Genomic DNA, 19,729 nt, shown 5'->3' with positions numbered 1-19,729 from the left:
CCTTTACTTCCTGAAATGAAATAGATTCACAGAGTAGGATGTGGAATCTGAAAACAATTGTTACTGTATTTCAGGGCAAAGATATTGTTTATATAATGACTACTTGCCAGATGATTATTTTACAAGAGAATGTTTTTCTATTCCCATTGTGGCTTAACTTTCAACATTTTCTAGTAGGAAAAGGTAGCTCCTGGTTTTCACCTTCACACAGGATTTCTGTAGGAGAACTTGTGTGAATAGAGGCTAAAATCTTTGAAGAGCATAAGCATTCTTTTATAAGATCAGAACTTGGTCAGACATCAAAAAATGTGTAAGAGAGAAACTGCAGGGAGAGATACAGAAACTGGCTGCCATGTAGAAATACTGGAGCCAGTCTTTTTTATTATTTAATTGTATACTTATTTTATTATGAGAATTTGATTTCAGCTAACCTTCTGTAAATGCATGTAAGCAATCAGTGCTCTCTCCAGATTTAATACTGCTGCTTTTGCATTTTGTGGCAATCACTTTCCAATCTAGGACTTTTCCTACTGCCTCTTCTCTATGAATTTTGGTAGCCCTGCTCCTTGTTTAGAGCTCTGACCAGCTCTGAAAGCCCATGCAATTAACTGATGTTGTAATCCAACTTCTCATATGTAATGCCTCTGATCTTTGTCCTTTCTGGAGGTACTTCAGCTGAATCTCTTTGTGATGATGTTGTATCTGTCCTCACTGTGCTCTGTGAGAAGCTCCAGGCTGTCATAAAGTGAGTTATTTAAGTTTATAATTTCAGTTTATTACCTGGAGATTGAGAGTTTCACTGATGGAGTTTCACTCATGCATGTGATTGTACTATTGTAGTTCTGGAATTATGGAGCAAAGCTGTGCTTAAATGAAGTGTTTACTAGAGAAAGGATTGTCCATGATGCATTAATTCAATCCTTGCTTGAAATGAGGAGCTAATTTGCCTTCTTTGTGCACTCTTCCAGTAAATCTAATCTGTAGATAACTTCCATACAGCAGCAAAATACTAATCCAAGGAGAATTTTTCTTTTCTGGCAGGAAGAACCATCACAGAGAGAATAACAATTACAAGAGCCATGGAAAGACCTAACAGATACTCTATTCAGAATGAATAAGTCTGTCCTTCTTAAGGCAGTATTTATCCAATTGAAGTAATTTGTACTATCAAAGAATTCCTCTAATTTAGGAACATCATACACTCTACCTACTTGAAAATGATCTTAACTTTTAAAATGTGATTGTTATGGATAGTAAATGTATTATATGTTGTACAATATTCAGAAACTACCAGAGGCAAAGATTGCACAGGCATCTATGTTCAGTTCTTCTTCAGACTTTCTTCCCATAAGTGTCTCTAATAACAGCAGGCTAACAGAGGAGTGCCTTACAGAGGAGAGCTTATTTAATCAGTGTCAGCATCTGGGAAAATAAAATCAAGAGTGCAGAGATGCCCTGTGCATGCCCATGCAAGTGTCAACTGCAAGGTGATGATCATCTGCGTTAAGACACATTGCAAAAAAAGCTGTTGGGAAAGAAGGCATCTGTACCTGGAATGCATGTATCTTTCCAGATAGGTGTGGACTGTTGTGAGGAAAAATCTATCAATCTATCTTTTAAATATATAAGAAGCCAGCAGTTTTCAATCCTCCTTTCAATAGCACAGAGTTAGAAATCTAGCTTTGAATCTTAGGATTCAGCATTTTTTGCATGGCATGTGAAATGGGTATTGTAGTTGAATGCAAATTCATGTATGTGAACAAAAGGAACTCAGGCAGTGGCAGAAAAACAGATGTTTCTCACTCTTTAATTTCGATTCAGAGAAATCCATTTTTTACAGGTTCCTCGACCTATAATCATATATCAAAAAGTGCATTCCTCCAGCTCTCATCTCTGACACAAAGAGAGTTATTAGATCCTGGTTTACATAGGAGTGAAAGCCAAATTGTGTGTGCACTTGCCATGGAGTGCTTCTTTCACAAGGCGGACTTTAGCCTTGCTTGTCTCCTGGATCTCACAGTTAACGTTATGAGTAGGCATAGGCACAGTGCACATTACAAGTGTATCAATTCTAGGTGTCCACAGGTTTTTTAATATTCTTTCTTATGAGGCTTTCTTTGCTTTATGGTTCTGACAGACTAACTGGCAAGTCCCTGTAAGGTAGCCATGTTATCATGTGACTTTCTGCCAGTAGGCATTGACTTTTGAGCATTGTGGCTGTCACCAAGAAAAAAAAAATAGAAGAGAGTAGCCTAAACATGCTTCAAATTGTCTGAAGAAACTATCCAACAATCCAAAATGTTCTGTTGTCTTCTTTTCCTGTTTTTAAGGCTTCCTTCCCAAGATTTTAGATTGAATTTGAGTAATTATTTGCGTTTTATTCTTCCTCTTTCTTCACTTGTATTTTTTAAAGTAGTAGTTTGCTGCATATGGTCAGTACAAAATAAATGGGATGTTGCAGGTGATAACACCATTGTAAATGGATGGAAAGAAGCAAAATAAATCACTGCTGTGAATTATGGTATAATTTTCAAGTGAACTAATGTGGTTATTTTAGAAAATTAAGTAGCCTTTGTTTCAATATGATGTGAATGGCATCTTTCCTTTGCCAGTGACAATCGTCAACTTCAGCTTCTTTACTTGGAGTGTATCCTCTCCATGCTAAACAGCTCCTCCCCCAGCATGCACCAGCACAAAGGATTCACTGATCTAATATGGTGAGTACATCTGAAGACTAATGCGAATACATAATTTGTAAATGTAAAAGGACCTGCTGCCCCCAGCCTTGCAAAAAAACCCGTAAAAAGTCGTCAGGTGTGAGCAGAGCTCATAGTTAACCTTCTATCAGTTGTCTCTGTGCCTCATATAAAATTGGTTAAATCCTGGTAGTGAATTATCACTGTAACGAGGTCTAATGGATTTAGCCAGAACAGAAAATCTCTTACGGTTTATATTTGTGTGTGGCTTTAAACACAGAAATGCTCTGCTTGTTGTAGGAGGGTACTGTTGAGATTCTTAATGGTCTGATACAATTCTACAGGAAGATAAGTAAAATTTAATGTCAAATGTGTGCTGGTGATCAGAAATGCTTATGACCTGCATTGTTGTATAAGGTTTGAGGCTAAATAGTCTTAAAAGTGCTTCTATTTTATCAAGAAATTCTCCTTTTTAATACACTTCACCAGGAAGGCTTGATATCTTTGGTGTTCATATCTACCTCTAAATTGTTTGATACCATTACCCCAAAGTACCTGAAATAATTATTCTTTCCTTGTGATTGAAATAGTGGGGTTTTTATAGCCTGTGGATAATTGAGTCATAGTCATAAAGCAAGAATGTAACTAATATGCAGTTCCTTGCAGTCTGTGCCCATCTTTTGACCTTGTCAGGTGATTGTATTAAGGAAAGATATATGTGACTGTTAATGACAATTGTGTTTCTTGTATTTTTACCCTTTAATTTTTGAAACTGAAGTGTTTGACTTGGCTCCAATTCTAAGAATGAAACATGTAGAGGCACCCCTAACTCCCCCTGCTGTCCCAGGAACATCAGTGGCTGCCAGACTGGAAGGTCTTCAGACTGGTAACACCTAGCAGTGTTGCACAAGGACCCGGTGCTGAGACCTCTTGGAGGTCTAACATAAGAGCAGAACTCTCCCTCTCATGGCAGATTCACTTCAGAAGTTTCTGCCTTTGAATTTCACACAATTCTTTGTTGATGCTTATGCGATAGCCTGTGGGGCCATCCTATAAGCAAGGTCAGTGAAATGAACTCAGTTAAAAGAAAATACTTCTTGTTTTATGTCCAATTTACATGCTTTTGACAATCCAGTTTATGCTGCAAACCTACAGGTGTTTGTATCTGAAACTGTGTACCATGAGGACAAGCCATCAGGGGTGGGACTTCTTAACCTGCACTGCTGCTAAGGAATGAACATGCATGCTTCAGCTACCTGCTTAAATAAGGGGAAAAAACCACAAAACATTAGGAAGATATGAAGCAGTTTAAACTGCAAACATCATTTTGAATCTTTTGTACACACTATTACCTGTCTGGTGAGATTGTGATCCAAATTGGTAGCTGTCATTACTCCTTAAGGAGCTGTGGCCTACATGCACACAGCTTTCACTCTGACTGGCACTTTGTAGTCAGTTCCCAAAGAAGATAAAGAAGAGAGCAGACAGAGAAGATTTAGCTCTTTGTGCTGACAGCGTTCTCCATAGTTTGATACAGAAACACTTTGATAGGACTAAGATGTATGGGGAATATATTGTTGTTGCAGCCTGTGATTATGCCTGCTTTGAGGCAAGCATGTTTCTTAAGCAATGAATTGTTACATTTTGAAATGTTCTTGACTGGAGTAATAAATGGAATAAGCAGATTCAAAGTCATTATCTGATGTCCTATTAAGAGCTGGTTTTCTTTCTGTGACTTGGGGAAGCTGAGCTGTTTCAGAAATCTTGTTAAGAGAAGCAATGAAAATTCTGGACTGGATAAAATCTTGAGAAAATAAAATGTAGTTACCTATATATTTTATAAATTGTTACTTGTAATTGGGTGCTTGCTCTAGGTACTCACTTGAACTTCTGACACATGGGTCAAAACCAGATTTGGGATTCATTCTCATGCAGCACTTGGCTTCTTAAATTAAGGTCTTGCAGACTGAAGTAAAATGTCAAGTGCGTGAGTGCAAAGCTGAAATAGCAGCTAATGGAGCAAAGTGCTGAGCTGGCTGTGGCTCCACAGAAGAGTGATATGCTGGTGTTGAATCACTCTACATGAGTGCTCATGCAGTAAGACAGCTGAAGGAAGGATGAGTATTTACTGTATAGTGGCATCTGGGTAGTATAGTGCACACTTTGAGTTATTGTATAGGTCTTCCATTATGTTCTCAAAAGACAGCAAAACAGAGATTCACAACTAAGGGTGCTTACTAAAACAATACATGTGCAGTTCAGTGATGGAATATTCAGCCTTGTAGTTAACATAGATTAGTTCTTGTTTAGTCAGGTTTTTTTAAAGCTCCCAAGGTGAACTGGAAAAGAGACACTGAGCAGTGGAAGCCTAGAATTTCTACCTTGTGATAGGCTGCAGCCAGTGAAAGAGGCAGCAGGCATGCTATCCTGCAAAGGGACAGCACTGTGCAGCAACATGAACTTGCAAAATCAGTACCATGTTTCTACAGCACACAGAGGTATTTCCATATGGACTAGCATGCTGATGCTTGGGAGATGAAAAAAGCCTGGCATAATTTGTTTTTTATCTAACCACTGCTGTTTGACTGATCATTAAAACAAAAGTGTGTATCTCATTTAACCATGGGCTATTTTCAATCTGTTCTTGTAAGAGTATTTTTTTTCTGATTACCATCTGCTGCTTTTCTCTTTCTCAGGAAGCAACTGTGTCCAGCCCTAATAGTAATCCTGGGAAATCCAATCCATGACAAAACTATCACCTCTGCCCACAGCAGCATCTGCCTTGAGGCTGATTCACCTTCCTCAGGGGTCTCTGATCATGGCCGGGGTTCAGGTTGTTCTTCCACAGCACCTGCCCTTAGTGGCCCCGTTGCACGGACCATATATTACATTGCAGCAGAACTGGTTCGACTGGTGGGGTCACTGGAATCCATGAGGCCTGTGCTGCAGTCTCTGTACCACCGGATATTGCTTTACCCACCACCTCAACATCGAGTAGAAGCCATCAAAATTATGAAAGAGGTAGGGTAATCACATGTGCAAATCCAGGCATGTAAAACAAAATGTTTATTTAACAGTAAGTCTTTCTGATACGTGCATACCAATGCATTTCAAACCTTCCCACCTAGAGATGTTGAAATTGTCCTTTCCGAGCACAACGGGTACATCAGCACCACTCTGACAAATAGTTTGATGCAGTTGTCATGGCTGTATTTGTCTCCATAACACAAGCTACCGTGGCAGCTCTGTCAGTCAGTGCTCATGCTGTGGTGCTGCATGGAGCAGATCCTATCACCCAGTCACAACTGCTCTTTTGGGTGAGATAGAGCGTAACGATCCTGTTTGCAACTTCTTTGGCATCTTTCCCCAGACACATCCTCACAGTGTGGTTTCCAGGCGTTAAGATGAATATATGCTTTGATTACATGCCAAGTTCTTGAAATCCAGTTTCTTAGAGCTTTTTTTGACTAGATAGAAGAAAGCTGCTTATAGCTTAAGAAGCCATTTCAAGACCAGTCCGTTCTGGCCTCCTGTCCAGTCCCTCTGAGAGCACAAGACCTAGAGAACTGGGAGACTTATTTAAGCACTAGCTGAAATCATGGACTTTTCCATTCCACATGTGCACCTTTCCTCTCATGTTGTGGAACACAAGGAAATTATGTAATTTGTAGGAACAGTGGTATCTCCTAGAGAATTTTTCATCTAGATTGTGCATACTTAGACTGTTCTATTTCTGAAAAATCTCCCTTAACACCACACAGCCACCCACTTGGTTCCTGTTTAAACTAGGAGTCATCCTGTCCTCATCTGTCTCTAAATTTAAACAATAGCAAGATGATAACTGAAGTTTTAGGTGAAGCTTAGTCTAATGTTGTTTTGTGCAGGACATACCTGTTGCTTCTTTGGGCTTAATACATGCCTGTTTGTATTATCTGGTGGGCATTAATAAGGTGCCACCTAGCAGGTTTAGTCTGAAGAAATCACTTTGCCTATCTTTGCATAACTCCATAATTTTGTAACTGGGTGACTGAGGAGAGAGACTTCCTTTGTTATAAACTATAATAAAAAATATTTACGTAGGTATAAAAATTTTCTTGTGTACAGTATCAGATAAAAAAATCAGTCAAAAATATAAAGCTCTGGAGAATATTCTAAATGTGATTCTTGCTGAATATTCTCCTTAATTTTCTGCCTCTAAAAAGAGGAAAGGTAGCTTTAAGAAGTAGAACATCACTGTGCTGTTTTTATTTTGCTGTGAGAAATTACAGTAGTGCTACCTTGGGTTCCAGGGCTTGATAGAATTATGACTTATTTATTGTATTTAAATAGGTAATCTGCTTAGGTAATCTTCTACTTACTTCTGTTTCCTTTCTTCTCAGATACTTGGCAGTCCTCGGCAGCTTTGTGATTTGGCAGGGCCCTGCTCTTCTGAGTCAGAATCCAAGAAGAGGTCTATTTCTAAAAGAAAGTCCCATCTGGATCTTCTCAAGCTGTATGCTTTGTTTCCTCCTTTAGCCTCTTCTGTCTTAAACCTGTTCACACAGAACACTTAAGCAGTTCAGGAGCATACCCAGTATGAGCCAGGGTATCTGCCTGGCTAAATAAGCTCTGAAAATGGAAAAGGTGTAAAAGCTTGGTTTGTCATCGGTCTCAGCCTGTTTGTAAAGATGTGGATAACTACCTTGTTGAGTTCACCAAAATTCCCAAATATGTTGGGTTACAGATGAAAATCTTTGGATATGGGTCCTTAAACTTGCAGTAAAATAAACGTGTGTTTCTTTATACTTATATTTTCAAGATGAAGTCAAAGGAGGTAATGGAAAATTTAAACATTGTCATATTGAGCAAGAAGGGTTCTTAGTTCTTATAAAGATCATATCTTGTAGATAAGATCACTTTCAGGGCACAGACGGCCTTTAAATTTAGTTTAGCTGGGTGTTGAGATTTTTTTTTTAGTTTAAAGGCTTGTTCTCTCCGTAAGAGAGAACATGCTGTGCATGCTCATATAAATGCATGGTAACTTTCCCTTGATGGCACTCTCTTTACAGAATGACTATGTTTGCCTGGGAGACTTAATAATTTGTTCTTAGGCTAATTGTCTTTCTCAGGAATAGTCTTAAAGGATAAATTCACTTTTTTTTTTCCTGGTTATGGAAAGATTGTGTTGAATGACAGTGACGTGCTCACCATACATGTTGCATTGCTTAAATAAACTCTGTGTTGATTGTAGTATCATGGATGGGATGACAGAAGCGTGCATCAAAGGTGGTATTGAAGCATGTTATGCTTCAGTGTCCTGCGTCTTTGCCCTGCTTGGAGCCTTAGATGAGCTGAGCCAAGGGAGGGGTCTTAGTGAAGAGCAGATCCAGCTGCTGCTCCAGCGCTTAGAAGAATTGAAGGATGGAACTGAGACAAGCAGGGACTCTATGGAGATCAATGATGCTGACTTCAGGTGGCAGAGACGCATCCTGTCCTCAGAAAACCCTGCCTGGGAATCAGGAAATGAGAAGAGTCCCGATATCAGCATTAGCGTTACCACAGACACTGGTCAGACTACTTTGGAAGGCGATATGGGACAAACAACTCCAGAGGAAAATCCAGAAAACCAAAAAAACTCCCTGCCATCTCCAGCTGGACATGAAAGCAAAGAGGTTCATTACAGAGAACCAGAGTCAGAAACCATTGACCAGCCAGATGTTGTTCAAAGAAGCCACACCATAGTCTACCCAGATATAACTAACTTTTTATCAGTTGATTGCAAGACCCGGTCCTATGGATCCAGATACAGTGAAAGTAACTTCAGTGTCGATGACCAGGACCTTTCTAGGACTGAGTTTGATTCATGTGATCAGTATTCCATGGCAGCAGAAAAGGATTCGGGCAGGTCTGATGTCTCAGACATAGGCTCTGACAATTGTTCCCTGGCTGATGAGGAGCAGACCCCGCGGGATTGCCCAGGCCACAGGTCCTTACGCACTGCTGCTCTCTCTCTGAAATTGCTGAAGAGCCAAGAAGCAGACCAACACAGTGCACGGCTCTTTATCCAATCCCTTGAAGCGCTTCTTCCTAGGCTTATAGCTCTTCCCAGCATAGAAGAAGTGGACGGAGCACTGCAGAGCTTCTCTTCAACGTTCTGCTCAGGTTTGCAAGCAAATATTTACTGTCTAACAAGCATGCACACTCTGACAGCACTGTACACAGATTCCCTTGTAGGATTTCATCTTCAGAGAACATACCCAGAATGAGGAGGTTTGAGCTTTACACTGTACATTCCTCCACAGGAACACACTTCATTTAGGGCAAAGCAAATTGAATATGCAGGCATTGATTCAAAGGGAGGTAAATCCACTGACTCTTAACAGGCTCTGGATTATGTGCTGAATCAATAAAGAAATGGAATTTGCTGTAGCACAATACCTCTTTGCAGGTTTGTGAAGATCTGTTGAGAAGCTTTGCACATGGTATCATTAAAGAGAGGTTGAGGTTGCACCTTAGCGTGAGAGGGGTGTGGGAAGTACCATCACCTGTTTGTGATGAGATATAAGTAGCTTAGTACATCACTGCACTGTTATTATTAATAATGCCAGCCTCACAAAGAAGGTGGTAACAATTCCACAGCAGTAAGCTCTAGAAAGGATAGGGAAATAGGAGAGTTTATCTTCAGTCTTTTGGGGTTTTTTTAATGCTGCTATCTAATATGACAGGAAAAGCAAAGTTTAAAACCCAGACCAAGTGAAAAATTAAGATCCTGCCTTCTAAGAGATTAAATATCTTTAGTTTTTTCATGATTAAAACATTTGAGATCTTGACCTGTCAAACAAACAAAAAAAAAACAGTCATGCAAGGGCTAGTTTGTCCTGTTGATAGCATACTTTAAATGTGTATAAATATACATTTTAGAAGGGTTTTGCTTTCCTGACAGTGGCCAAAATGAAAATGTTTGATATATGTCTCTGTTTCTTTAACTTACTTCACTGCAATTGCCTTTCCTATTGCTTGTCTCCTAATCATTACTTCATTCATTTGTGCTCTCTCACACACATGAAACTCATACAGAGTTAGAAGGGAGGACTCCACCCATCATCATACAGCATAATTTAGATATGAAGCTGGGTGAATATGATTATATTCCTGATATCCTGTTTAAATGCTACCCAAATAAACTCTAACTCAGGAAGATGATAAATGGTATTCTTAAGAAACATTAGCCATTTTATATCACAGAAAGGAAATACCTTAAAAGAGGCACTGATGTTAACTGAGGGGCTCAAGAGCACCCTTTCTGTCATAGGTATTTCTTTTTTCCTGAAAAAGGGTAATCTTAAGGTTATCCTGAAAGACCAGTGCTAGACCTCTAGCTCAAACCTATGTGCACCTGTTCCCTTGTGCATGAATGAGTATGCCACTTCTTTTCCCTTTTGTCTGTAAAGTCTTTATAGAATGCTTTAAAGCTTTGGAAGTTATGGACCTAAGATTTTACGGCTAAACATAGCTTTTCTTGGTATTCAGTATGAATAATACAGTGAGAAAAATGGAAGATTATAACTCAGTTTCAGCATTAAATCCATTATTTGTGGTTTGCATATCTTGAAAAGATAGCTAGTCTTGGACTTAGATTGTTGAGAGAGACCTTTCACTTTTCTAAGAAAGCCACCCCTGTGGCTAAATCTGTACTTAAAAGATGTACACCAGGTTTCCAGATGGATTTGGTGAAGTACTTGTAAAAGACACCATTCAGTAAGGAATCATGGAAAAGTGGAGTAGCAAATCACTGTATTAAGACAGCCTGGAAGAGGTGTCCTGGAGTTTTCATAGAGATGTGGCTGTTGCAGGATTGTACTTTTATGCTTTCATAAGATCTGGGCAGTTCCTGTTTCATTTGGATGCCTGGAATGAGACTCAGTCCAGCTGAAACAGTCCCTTAACTTGTACCTCAGATCTTAAGGAAATGTCCATCAGTCCTCCTGAGGTGAGAACTTGTGCTCCTTTGTAGATGAGACAGCCATGAGTTTGAAGACCTTTAGAGAGAGAGACTTATGAAAGTTGAAACAAAGTTCAGGGGGTAACAACTCCCCTGGAGAGCTTCTGAGACAGCAGTTTGATCTGCCTGTATAAGCAACGTGTGGGTCCTTACTTCAGGAGTCCTTCATTAGCACCAGCTGCTCAAGGCACAGATTAGGTGATGAAGATAGAGGGATTGATCCCATTCATTGTACATACAACATTTATTCATGTATAATTCTTGAAGAATACTTCTGGAAATTTGAGAGTTGGTTAAGATTTGAGTTGAGAAAAGACATAGATGCAGTTCTGAGTCCAGTCAGTACAGAAGCAGTATTTTTGGGTTTCTGGAAGACCTTATTTAACTGCTTTGTTTAATTTTTCAATTTTTCTTACACTTTGGAAGAATAATACAATTTAGTACTCTTACCTATAAGCCAGGTCCTTATATAGATAGTATTGCAAAATTAGGATATTTTCGTAAGATTGAAAGGCAATGAATGGAGGTAGGAATTTAAAGCACTGCTGAGAGAAGCATGGAAAAGGTGAAGTCAGCTAAGCAGAGTTATAGTAAAATTAAGATTTGCAAGTAACTTGGTTAATCTTCAGTTTTGATTCCATACTTTTTAGAGGGCAGGTTTTTATGCTGGTGAGTATCATCTTCGGTTTCTGTGATCTCAGCCTTTCACAAATGCAGTTATTTCTTTTCCCGTATTTTAGAGGAAGTTAAGGAACATATTTTTCCCAACACTTTCTGATGCTCAAATATATGCCCTCAATGGAGTATCCACTCTTCTGTGCATTTCTACACCTTCCTTTTTAATGATAATCTTGTATAGGAGGTTGCACATATTTTAAAACATTTTAATACAAAATAAAGTGGGCTTTTTTTTTTGTTTTTTTGTTGTTTTGGTTGTTGAGGTTTTTTTACTTTTACATACATCTCTGCCTTGAGGTTTTTATTACTTTAGCAGTTTTTAATCCCTGAGGTACATACTTAAGATAAGACAAAAAACAGTGGGAGATGAGGTATCTACATCAATATCATAATCCTCCATCTGACAGAGCGTTAAGATGCATCTTTGTTTTGATAAGGAAATCACTAAAACTACTCACAGGCTACTTTCAAGTGCATGGTTGCAGTTTTGGTGCCAGGTAAAGGTTCTCTGTCAACATTTACCATGAGAAATCTTCCCCAACCAATGCCAACCTCTGTGGGTTTGGTTTGTGGCCAGCCCCATCACCCTTCTTCCACAAAGGTTGCTCCCTTGAACAGGTATTCATTTTTTAGACCCACCCTGGAACAGTTACTCTCTTTCTAAATCCACCCTCAAACAGTTACTCACCTTATCCACGCCCCCAAAGTGACGACAGTGGAAAGTCCGAGAAGGCAGCAGCACAGAGCTTTCAAACCCTCAAGAGGCAAGAAAAACATTTGCTTCTTTTCTGTGTGTGGATTTTTTTTTCATGTTAATGGATGTTGTATTTTGTCTGAGAAGAGGTATGAGCTTTATGGTGGGAGGAATATATTCACAATAAACCACTGCAGCAGTTAACGAATGACACAACTTTGCTTCATCATGTAACTGACCTTGGAAGCTGGTTTTTGTTCCATTTCAAACATTCCTTTAGGATAAAGCTGACTTCTTAATCTTTCCTAATTGACATTATATGAATGGATTTCACAGTTGATGTGAAAACCGTGAAGTATTGTGAGTCACCTGGGTGGATCTGATATTTCTGGTTTTTCCATGGTTCAAGCTACAGATCATGGGGATTCAATTAGGTGTTGCTTATACTTGATTGATATTTTTCTACCAGTAGGTTAGCTATTTACCATCCATGGGAAGAGGGGATTGTGCCACTGAGCATGGTTGTAGGCTTCATACAAATAGTGTTTTCAAGACTAATGAGTATTTTACAGGTGGTTTCTGGGTCTGATAGAAGTGCAGGTGCTCAACTATTTAGAAAGTAGGCCTTGTGTGACATAAATAGGGCTTGGAGTTGTAACTAGTTCCAGCCAGCTTGGCCTCAGGTATTTGTGCACATACCTCTAGGCCATGGAGAGAATGATGATTACAGACTGATCTTGCGAGGTGCAGAGCACTCCACTCCCCATCCAGCAACTGACTTAGCCAGAACAGGTTTTCTGGGGGGTTAAAAGGGCTGTAAACCTCATTGGCACCATTTGGTGCAGTGTGTTCTCAGTTAAGTACACAGGCTTTGGGTCTGCTCCTTCCCACCTCACTTTTCCAGTTAGCATTGCAGATGTATCCTGCCCTTTGCTTTATACTTGAGAGTCATCCCAATGAATGCTGGTGCTCCTTGCTTATTTCAAATTTAGCATTTTGCTTTGCTGGACTGTGACTGGAGTGTTCAGCTTGTCTTGCATTCTAGATGAACTACTTATTTTTCTATTCCCTATTCTAGTATGTTTAGTGGAGTAATTTCTACTGATGATTCATTAACTATTCTAGCAATCTGTTGTTGCTAAAATGCTAGGGATAGTTTCTGATATTTTTCCAGGAAAAATCTGTATGAAATATGAGAGCTCACATGGTGTTTTTGTTAGGTATGATGCACTCACCAGGATTTGAGGGAAACCTAAATTTCAACTTCCAGACTTTGATGAATGCAGACAGTCTCTACGTGGTATCACATTACACTTTGCTGCTCAACCTAAAATTGGCAAACTCAGATTACTACAGAAAGAAGCCTGCCCAAGCCCCTGTGTTGCTGGTGAGTTGGGGAATATGGGATAATTGTTTTTAAAAAATGAGAATTTATTTTGCTTCCTTTCACATAAACCAGCCCACACATAAAGCCTTCAGGCTGCTTGGTAAGTGGAGAAATAGTAATTGCAAATGAAGCGTTCTCCAAGCTGCTTATGAATCTTGCATGATAAGTGTCGTGCATCTGAATTACACTGATTTGGTGGGAAGGAATGCTGCTTACTGATTGTCATTAAGGTCGCAGTCATTTTGATGGTTAAACTGTTTTCAGAATAGATTAGCATCATGTGATGTAGCAGGTATTGTCTCTTGATAATGTGCATGACCATACCTTCATCTTGTTGGGTTTTTTTTGCCTAAGACTCGATTTGAATTTCTGTAGATAAAGACATGAGAAGTTAAAGTGAAAAATAAGTGGGTCTTAGTTATGTGAAATTACAATTTTTGTTACACCTAGAATTCCTCAGCTTTTTAAAAATTGTTTTGAAAATTGAGTTATAAAACATGGATGCATGTTTTTCAACTTAGTTGCCCAAGAGACATTGTTTCAGAGTTTTCTGAATAAACAAAAAAAAAATTGTGATATATGGAAAAAATAAAATGGTGTCAAAATGTATAATTATTTCTGAACTTCCAGTGTAAGAGAATTTATAATCTAGACCATCTCAAAAACAAATGGAGTTTAACATCATCCTTAGTTCTGATGTGTTCTGCAGCAGATCAAGCGCAGATCTGTTACTCTAGGACATTCTCAGAGGATTCAGTGTGTGCGACAGGCCTGAGCATGCCCAAAGTATTCTTAGAGATCATTCTGATAAATAATTGGAGACCGGTTCATCTGTGATGACTGTTCAATGCAGAAGGGCCCAGTTGTTGGGCAGACTGTGTTAGGTGCCACAACTTCTTTTAATTGAGTTTGAGATCCTGTTCCTGCCTCGTGGAAATAGTGAGAGATCTGCATGTCCTGTTGTCACTGTGCAAGAACTGTCATTCTGATTTGCATCTTGCATTAACTGCAGTAGGAGAGGGGAGAGCTGTTCATGTTTATGTCATTCTCCACTGACACAGAGGGATCTGGACAGGCTGGGTTGATGGGGCATAGCCAATTGTGTGAGGTTCAATAAGGTAAAGTGTCAGATCCTGCCCTCAGGTCACAAGAACCCAATGTGGCACTACAGGTTTGGGCAAAGTGGCTGGAAAACTGCCTGGGGGAAAAAGACATGGGAGAGCTGATGAGCCAACTGAACATGAGCCAGTGTGTGCTCAGGTGGCCAAGAAGGCCAGTGACATCCTGGCCTGTATCAGGAATAGTGTGGCCAGCAGGAACAGGGCAGGGATTGTCCCTCTATTGGTGAGGCTGCACCTCAAATCCCAAGTTCAGTCTTGGACTTCCAGAACAAGAAGGACATTGAGGTCCTGGAGAGAGTCCAGAGGAAGGCAACAAAGCTGGTCAAGGGTCTAGAGACCAAGTCCTATGAGTAGCGGCTGAAGAAGCTAGCATTGTTTAGCCTGGAGGAAAGGAGGCTCAGGGGAGACCTTCTCACTGTCTACAACTCCCTGAAAAGAGAGGCTAGTGAGGTGAGGGTAGGCCTCTTCTCCTAGGTAACAAGTGACAGGACTAGAGGAAATGATCCCAAGTTTTGCCAGGGAGGTTTAGACTAGATATTAGAAAATTTCTTTTCATGGAAAGGGTTGTAAGGAAGAGGAACAGACTGCCCATGGAAGCATTCAAAAACGATGTGGGTATGGCACTTCAGGACATGGTTTAATGGTAAACGTGGTGATGGTGTTGTGCTGGCAGTTGGACTTGATGATCTTAAAGATATTTTCCAACTTTAACAATTCTAAGATTGCAATCCTCTGGTAATTCTTTCCATAACTTAATTTCCATATCTGCAATCCTTTACTCAGAAGTAGATCTGGGGGCTGATGCTGTAGGGCTTACACTGTTGTCTTACTTTTGGCTTTTATGGTTCTCTGCAGAAGGAGTTCATGAGGCAAGTCCAGTCCAGTGGAGTGTTGATGGTATTTTCCCAGGCCTGGGTTGAAGAGCTGTACCACCAGGTACTAGAAAGGAACATGCTAGGGGAAGCTGGATACTGGGGAAGCCCTGAGGAGCACAGCCTTCCACTTATCAGCATGCTGACAGGTCAGTACAATATTATGGTGGCGAGGCTAACTTCCAAACGTGTCTAAAACAAGCTACAATGACACGCTGCTTTATTGCATTACATACAGAACAGCGTGTTATCGTGCAGTATGTGGTGTCTCGTGGAATTATCAGTAGAGAAGGAGCCAGACCTAGCTGTGGCAGCTGCTTAAGTGTTTGTTTTGGCTCATCAGAGTGGTTTTGAAGCATAGGTTTTTTAAAAAAATCAAAACTGTCCCTGGGAGACAGGGAGAGTAGTGTTTTTCACTGAACTAGAACATCTCTTGGTTCTGTCAGTTTCAGTACTGGTAGACTTGATACTTGTTAATGATAAACAGTAAGGCTGCTGTTTTCTTGATGTCATAGCAAAGCCATTTCAGTGTGCCTGTGGTGCAGTACAAATATAAATAGTGGCATTTGATCCTGGAATCACTCCACAGAATGGACCCCCCTTGGTTCAGACTTGAGCTATGCCAGGGATATGCCAAATGGCACTAGAGAGAAGCTGAAAACCTGGAGTACAAGGGCTTAAAAGCAATCCTTAGCTTCATTTGAGGGGGAAAAAAAATCAAATTTTGTCAGCTGAAAGACATCAGGATGGCTGTGATATTGTATTGATATAAAATGCACTGTCTGCTTTAATGTGTATGTAATTAAAATAGTGTATGCAGGGAGAACACTGGCTTCAGCTGAGCCATTAAGTGGTGATCAAAGGGCACTGCTCTGAAAGTTTTTTGCTGATTGTGTTGAGCTCAGTGTTACGTTTAGCTACCGAGCTAGGAAGATGAAAAAACACTTGGATAAAACGATACTGGGATGTGGAGATGGGGCTTGTTAGAAAGGAAATCAACCTGGTGTCCCTAACATTAAACTCTCTGCGAGAAACTGGTCTTTCGTTGTGTTGAAGAGAGGGTTGTATTTCTTTTGTTAAGATTCAGGATGCATAGGTCTACTGAGAATCACTTTTAAGACATAGGATCCCAGTGCATCTTGAAGACTCACACTGAGGTCTGGTAACATCTAAATACAGAATTTAGCAAGATTGGAAATACTGTACTAAGAAATGCAGAGATTTAGAGTGTGGTAAGTTCTGAACTGTAAGAAACACCCTGAAATCTTTACTGGAAGTTTTGTTCACTGTGTAACTTGAAGAGTGGGGGAAGAGAGCTCTTGAGAGTGAGATATCTCCCCTGTTCAACAAAACATTGGTTATACTGGGCAAAGCCTAAGATGTCCTAGTTAATGTTTATACCAAGGCTTTAGAAGGCTGGCAGAAAGAGTAGCAAAAAAGCACACCTGAGAAGTCAGCAGTGCTAGTACTTAGTTGAACACAGAGCCAGTAAGACATGGTTTCCTTGTACCATCTCTGTGGCAAATAGTAATCTGATGTTTTTTAATGTTCTGGCAGACATTGATGGCTTGGGCAGCAGTGCAATTGGGGGCCAGTTGATGGCATCTGCTTCAGCTCAATCTCCTCTTTCCCAAAACCAGAAGACAGATGATTCTGTTGTTGCAGGTACTAAGACTTTATTGTAAGTACAAATGTGTCTACCAGCAGTGGGTTGTTGTGTACCAAAAGCATATTCAGATAAATTCAAATAACAATTTTAAAAGAAAGTATATCAGCACATCATACATATGAATTGGTAGTTCAGCATGCAAGGACAAATATGACTTGGCTTTTTACTATTAATGATAAAGCTTCTGTTATGTCATTTTCTAGTAGCAATGGTATTAATGTTTTTTCCACTCTAGGAATTGCTTTTGCCCGATACATTTTAATTGGCTGTTGGAAGAACTTGATTGACACTCTGTCCACCCCACTGACCGGCCGCATGGCAGGCAGCTCCAAGGGGCTGGCCTTCATCTTGGGAGCAGAAGGAGCCAAAGAACAGAACCAAAAGGAGAAGGACTCCATCTGCGTGAGCCTGGATGGACTAAGGAGGGCAGCCCGGCTGAGCTGTGCTCTAGGTAACACTGCATGGGGGATGTCGTGGCAGAGTCACAAAATAGGATGGTAACTTTCCTTGAAGGAATTTGGGAGAAAGAAATGCAGCATCCTGCTCCAGTTTTGCATAGGAATGTGGATGGTGAGAATACACATAGAGTGCCCTACAGCATAAACATATGGAGCCAACTTTCCTTGATCCTACCTCTTGTTGAGGTTGTATGGGACTGGGGAGGAAATGTTGGTCATACAGTAATTGTGTTGTTGCTTTACAGGAGTTGCTGCCAACTGTGCATCTGCTCTTGCCCAAATGTCTGCGGCTTCCTGTGTCCAAGAAGAGAAAGAAGAAAAAGAAATCCAAGAACCCAGTGATGCTATAGCTCAAGGTAACTACAGGATTAAATTACCTACCTCATCTCATATTGCTTGCAAAGCTGCAACTGGAAAGCACTTTGCCACACATAGTGGTATTTCCCTCTGTTGTTCTGCTGTGCACTTGTAGGCATATGAGATGTGTGTCTTCAATTCCTGCTGTCCTAGGTTCTTAACATTATGTCCCACTAATTATATTCTATATGGAACTGAAATCTGTGGAAAAATGCATAAGCCAACATCAGTTTTCAAAGTGTGCTTTTTAAACTTTGTGATACTAGTACAACCAGAGAGCATCAGAGAAAAAAGCTTATTTGGGGATTTTTGTGTGTTGGGTGATAATGTAAGCTGAGTTCGCATCACTCTCCCTGTGTGGCTTATATATTCTTGATTATCTTCTGATTATCTATGGAATAAAAAATGGAGCCTTTTTAGCATGTAAAAAGTTCTGCATCTCTGTACCACCATTTCAAACATTTCAGCGGAAGTCGAAGTCAATTGTTGTCTCCAGTGACTATTGAGAAGAAATACACAAAATTTCTCTGGCTATGTCTGATTTCTAATGGCAGGAAGCCCATAACAAAACACAATGTTGCACAAATGACCCTGCTTGGTACTTAAATTTGGTGTCTTGGTAGAGAAAACAAAACTGAAAAAGCCTGAGCTTAAACAAGCTTTTGACTGTGTTGCTGGACATGATTGCAGTGAGTGGGCCAGACTATGCTGAAGCAAAGAGGAGGCAGCAGCAGTAGCCAGAGGCCAACAGATCTATTCTCTGAAAGCTTGCAAAGCTTCAAAACTTGTTTCCGTTCCAATGCGACATGAAAACAAAGCTTATCAGGGATTCTGGGAAAAAATAAATAGATCCAAATGGTTCTATTCAAGATTCATTTTGCTTTGACAAGAGCTCCTTGGTGAAACTTTTTGTGTGGAAATACATGTGAAATCCGTAAATGCAATTTTTTTGCAAAGCAAAGGAGATTTTGGTAAAAAATAAATACCCAGTTGGCCATCTCTGAAAAGAAATACCACTGGCAATCTGCAACCCTTCTGTGGGCAACAGGATGTGAGTTTGGGGGTGGAGGGTGTCAATCTAGCATTGATTTTTTTCATGTATATAGGATAAGATAAAAAGGATTTTCATCTTAAAGCTACCTTAGGTTTATCAGAAAGAAATGTGTTTCTCTGATATTTTTTTTTGTGTGTAAAATTCATGGTCTTTCATAGTTCAGACTGTAATCTTTTGCCATCACCCTGTATACAAACTGGTGTTTGTATAAAAGCTGAAGAAGCTAATGTTATTTAATTTTTTTTATGCTGCAGTGAAACAGAAAGTGGAGCAGAAACTGGAGCAGATGGGGAAAGTGCAGGGAGTCTGCCTGCACACTGCTCATGTTTTGTGTATGGATGCAGTCCTTAATGTGGGTCTGGAGATGGGCAGCCATAATCAGGACTGTTGGCCTCATGTATTCAGGTACCCACCAGCTTTCCCAAAATAGCCAGAATTCATGCCATGTTGCCGAAAGTAAGGGACTGAGAAAAAGGACTTTGCAAACTCTGTGAATGTTCTGTATAAAGTGTCAGAGTGAATTAACTGCCAGTATCTCTAAAAGAAAAGATGGTGCTGTTTTCCACTACTAGTCAGGGACAAAACCAATGCTTAGAAGCTTTAAAGTTACCAGAAGACTGTGGTAGACTCAGGAAGCTAAATGGGCTTTTCAGGCACCTCCACCAAACTGTCTAGGCACATGGGATGCCAAAGGATGTAAGAAGAAAGGTTATCTATGTGTAGTCTGAGAGTTAGAAATCATGTGTTTATGGTTTGTGGAAA

At 40.0% G+C, this 19,729-nt stretch overlaps 1 protein-coding gene across 4 annotated transcripts in view; it reads left to right on the top strand.

The window, feature by feature from the left end:
- Positions 1 to 19,729, top strand: part of ARFGEF3 (ARFGEF family member 3) — an 87,366-nt gene that overhangs the window by 37,584 nt on the left and 30,053 nt on the right. For all 4 annotated transcript variants that reach the window (XM_063390279.1, XM_063390278.1, XM_063390277.1 and 1 more), the window contains 11 exons: positions 667 to 745; positions 2,613 to 2,717; positions 5,393 to 5,717; positions 7,076 to 7,188; positions 7,927 to 8,837; positions 13,270 to 13,436; positions 15,413 to 15,578; positions 16,987 to 17,094; positions 17,334 to 17,549; positions 17,802 to 17,912; positions 19,222 to 19,372. In XM_063390279.1, the coding sequence (XP_063246349.1) occupies positions 667 to 745; positions 2,613 to 2,717; positions 5,393 to 5,717; positions 7,076 to 7,188; positions 7,927 to 8,837; positions 13,270 to 13,436; positions 15,413 to 15,578; positions 16,987 to 17,094; positions 17,334 to 17,549; positions 17,802 to 17,912; positions 19,222 to 19,372 (2,452 nt within the window). The remainder of the gene's footprint in view (positions 1 to 666; positions 746 to 2,612; positions 2,718 to 5,392; positions 5,718 to 7,075; positions 7,189 to 7,926; positions 8,838 to 13,269; positions 13,437 to 15,412; positions 15,579 to 16,986; positions 17,095 to 17,333; positions 17,550 to 17,801; positions 17,913 to 19,221; positions 19,373 to 19,729) is intronic.

Source organism: Prinia subflava, chromosome 2 (assembly GCF_021018805.1).
Source record: "Prinia subflava isolate CZ2003 ecotype Zambia chromosome 2, Cam_Psub_1.2, whole genome shotgun sequence".
Classification (NCBI taxonomy): domain Eukaryota; kingdom Metazoa; phylum Chordata; class Aves; order Passeriformes; family Cisticolidae; genus Prinia; species Prinia subflava.
This window is presented reverse-complemented; position numbering and strand designations above follow the sequence as displayed.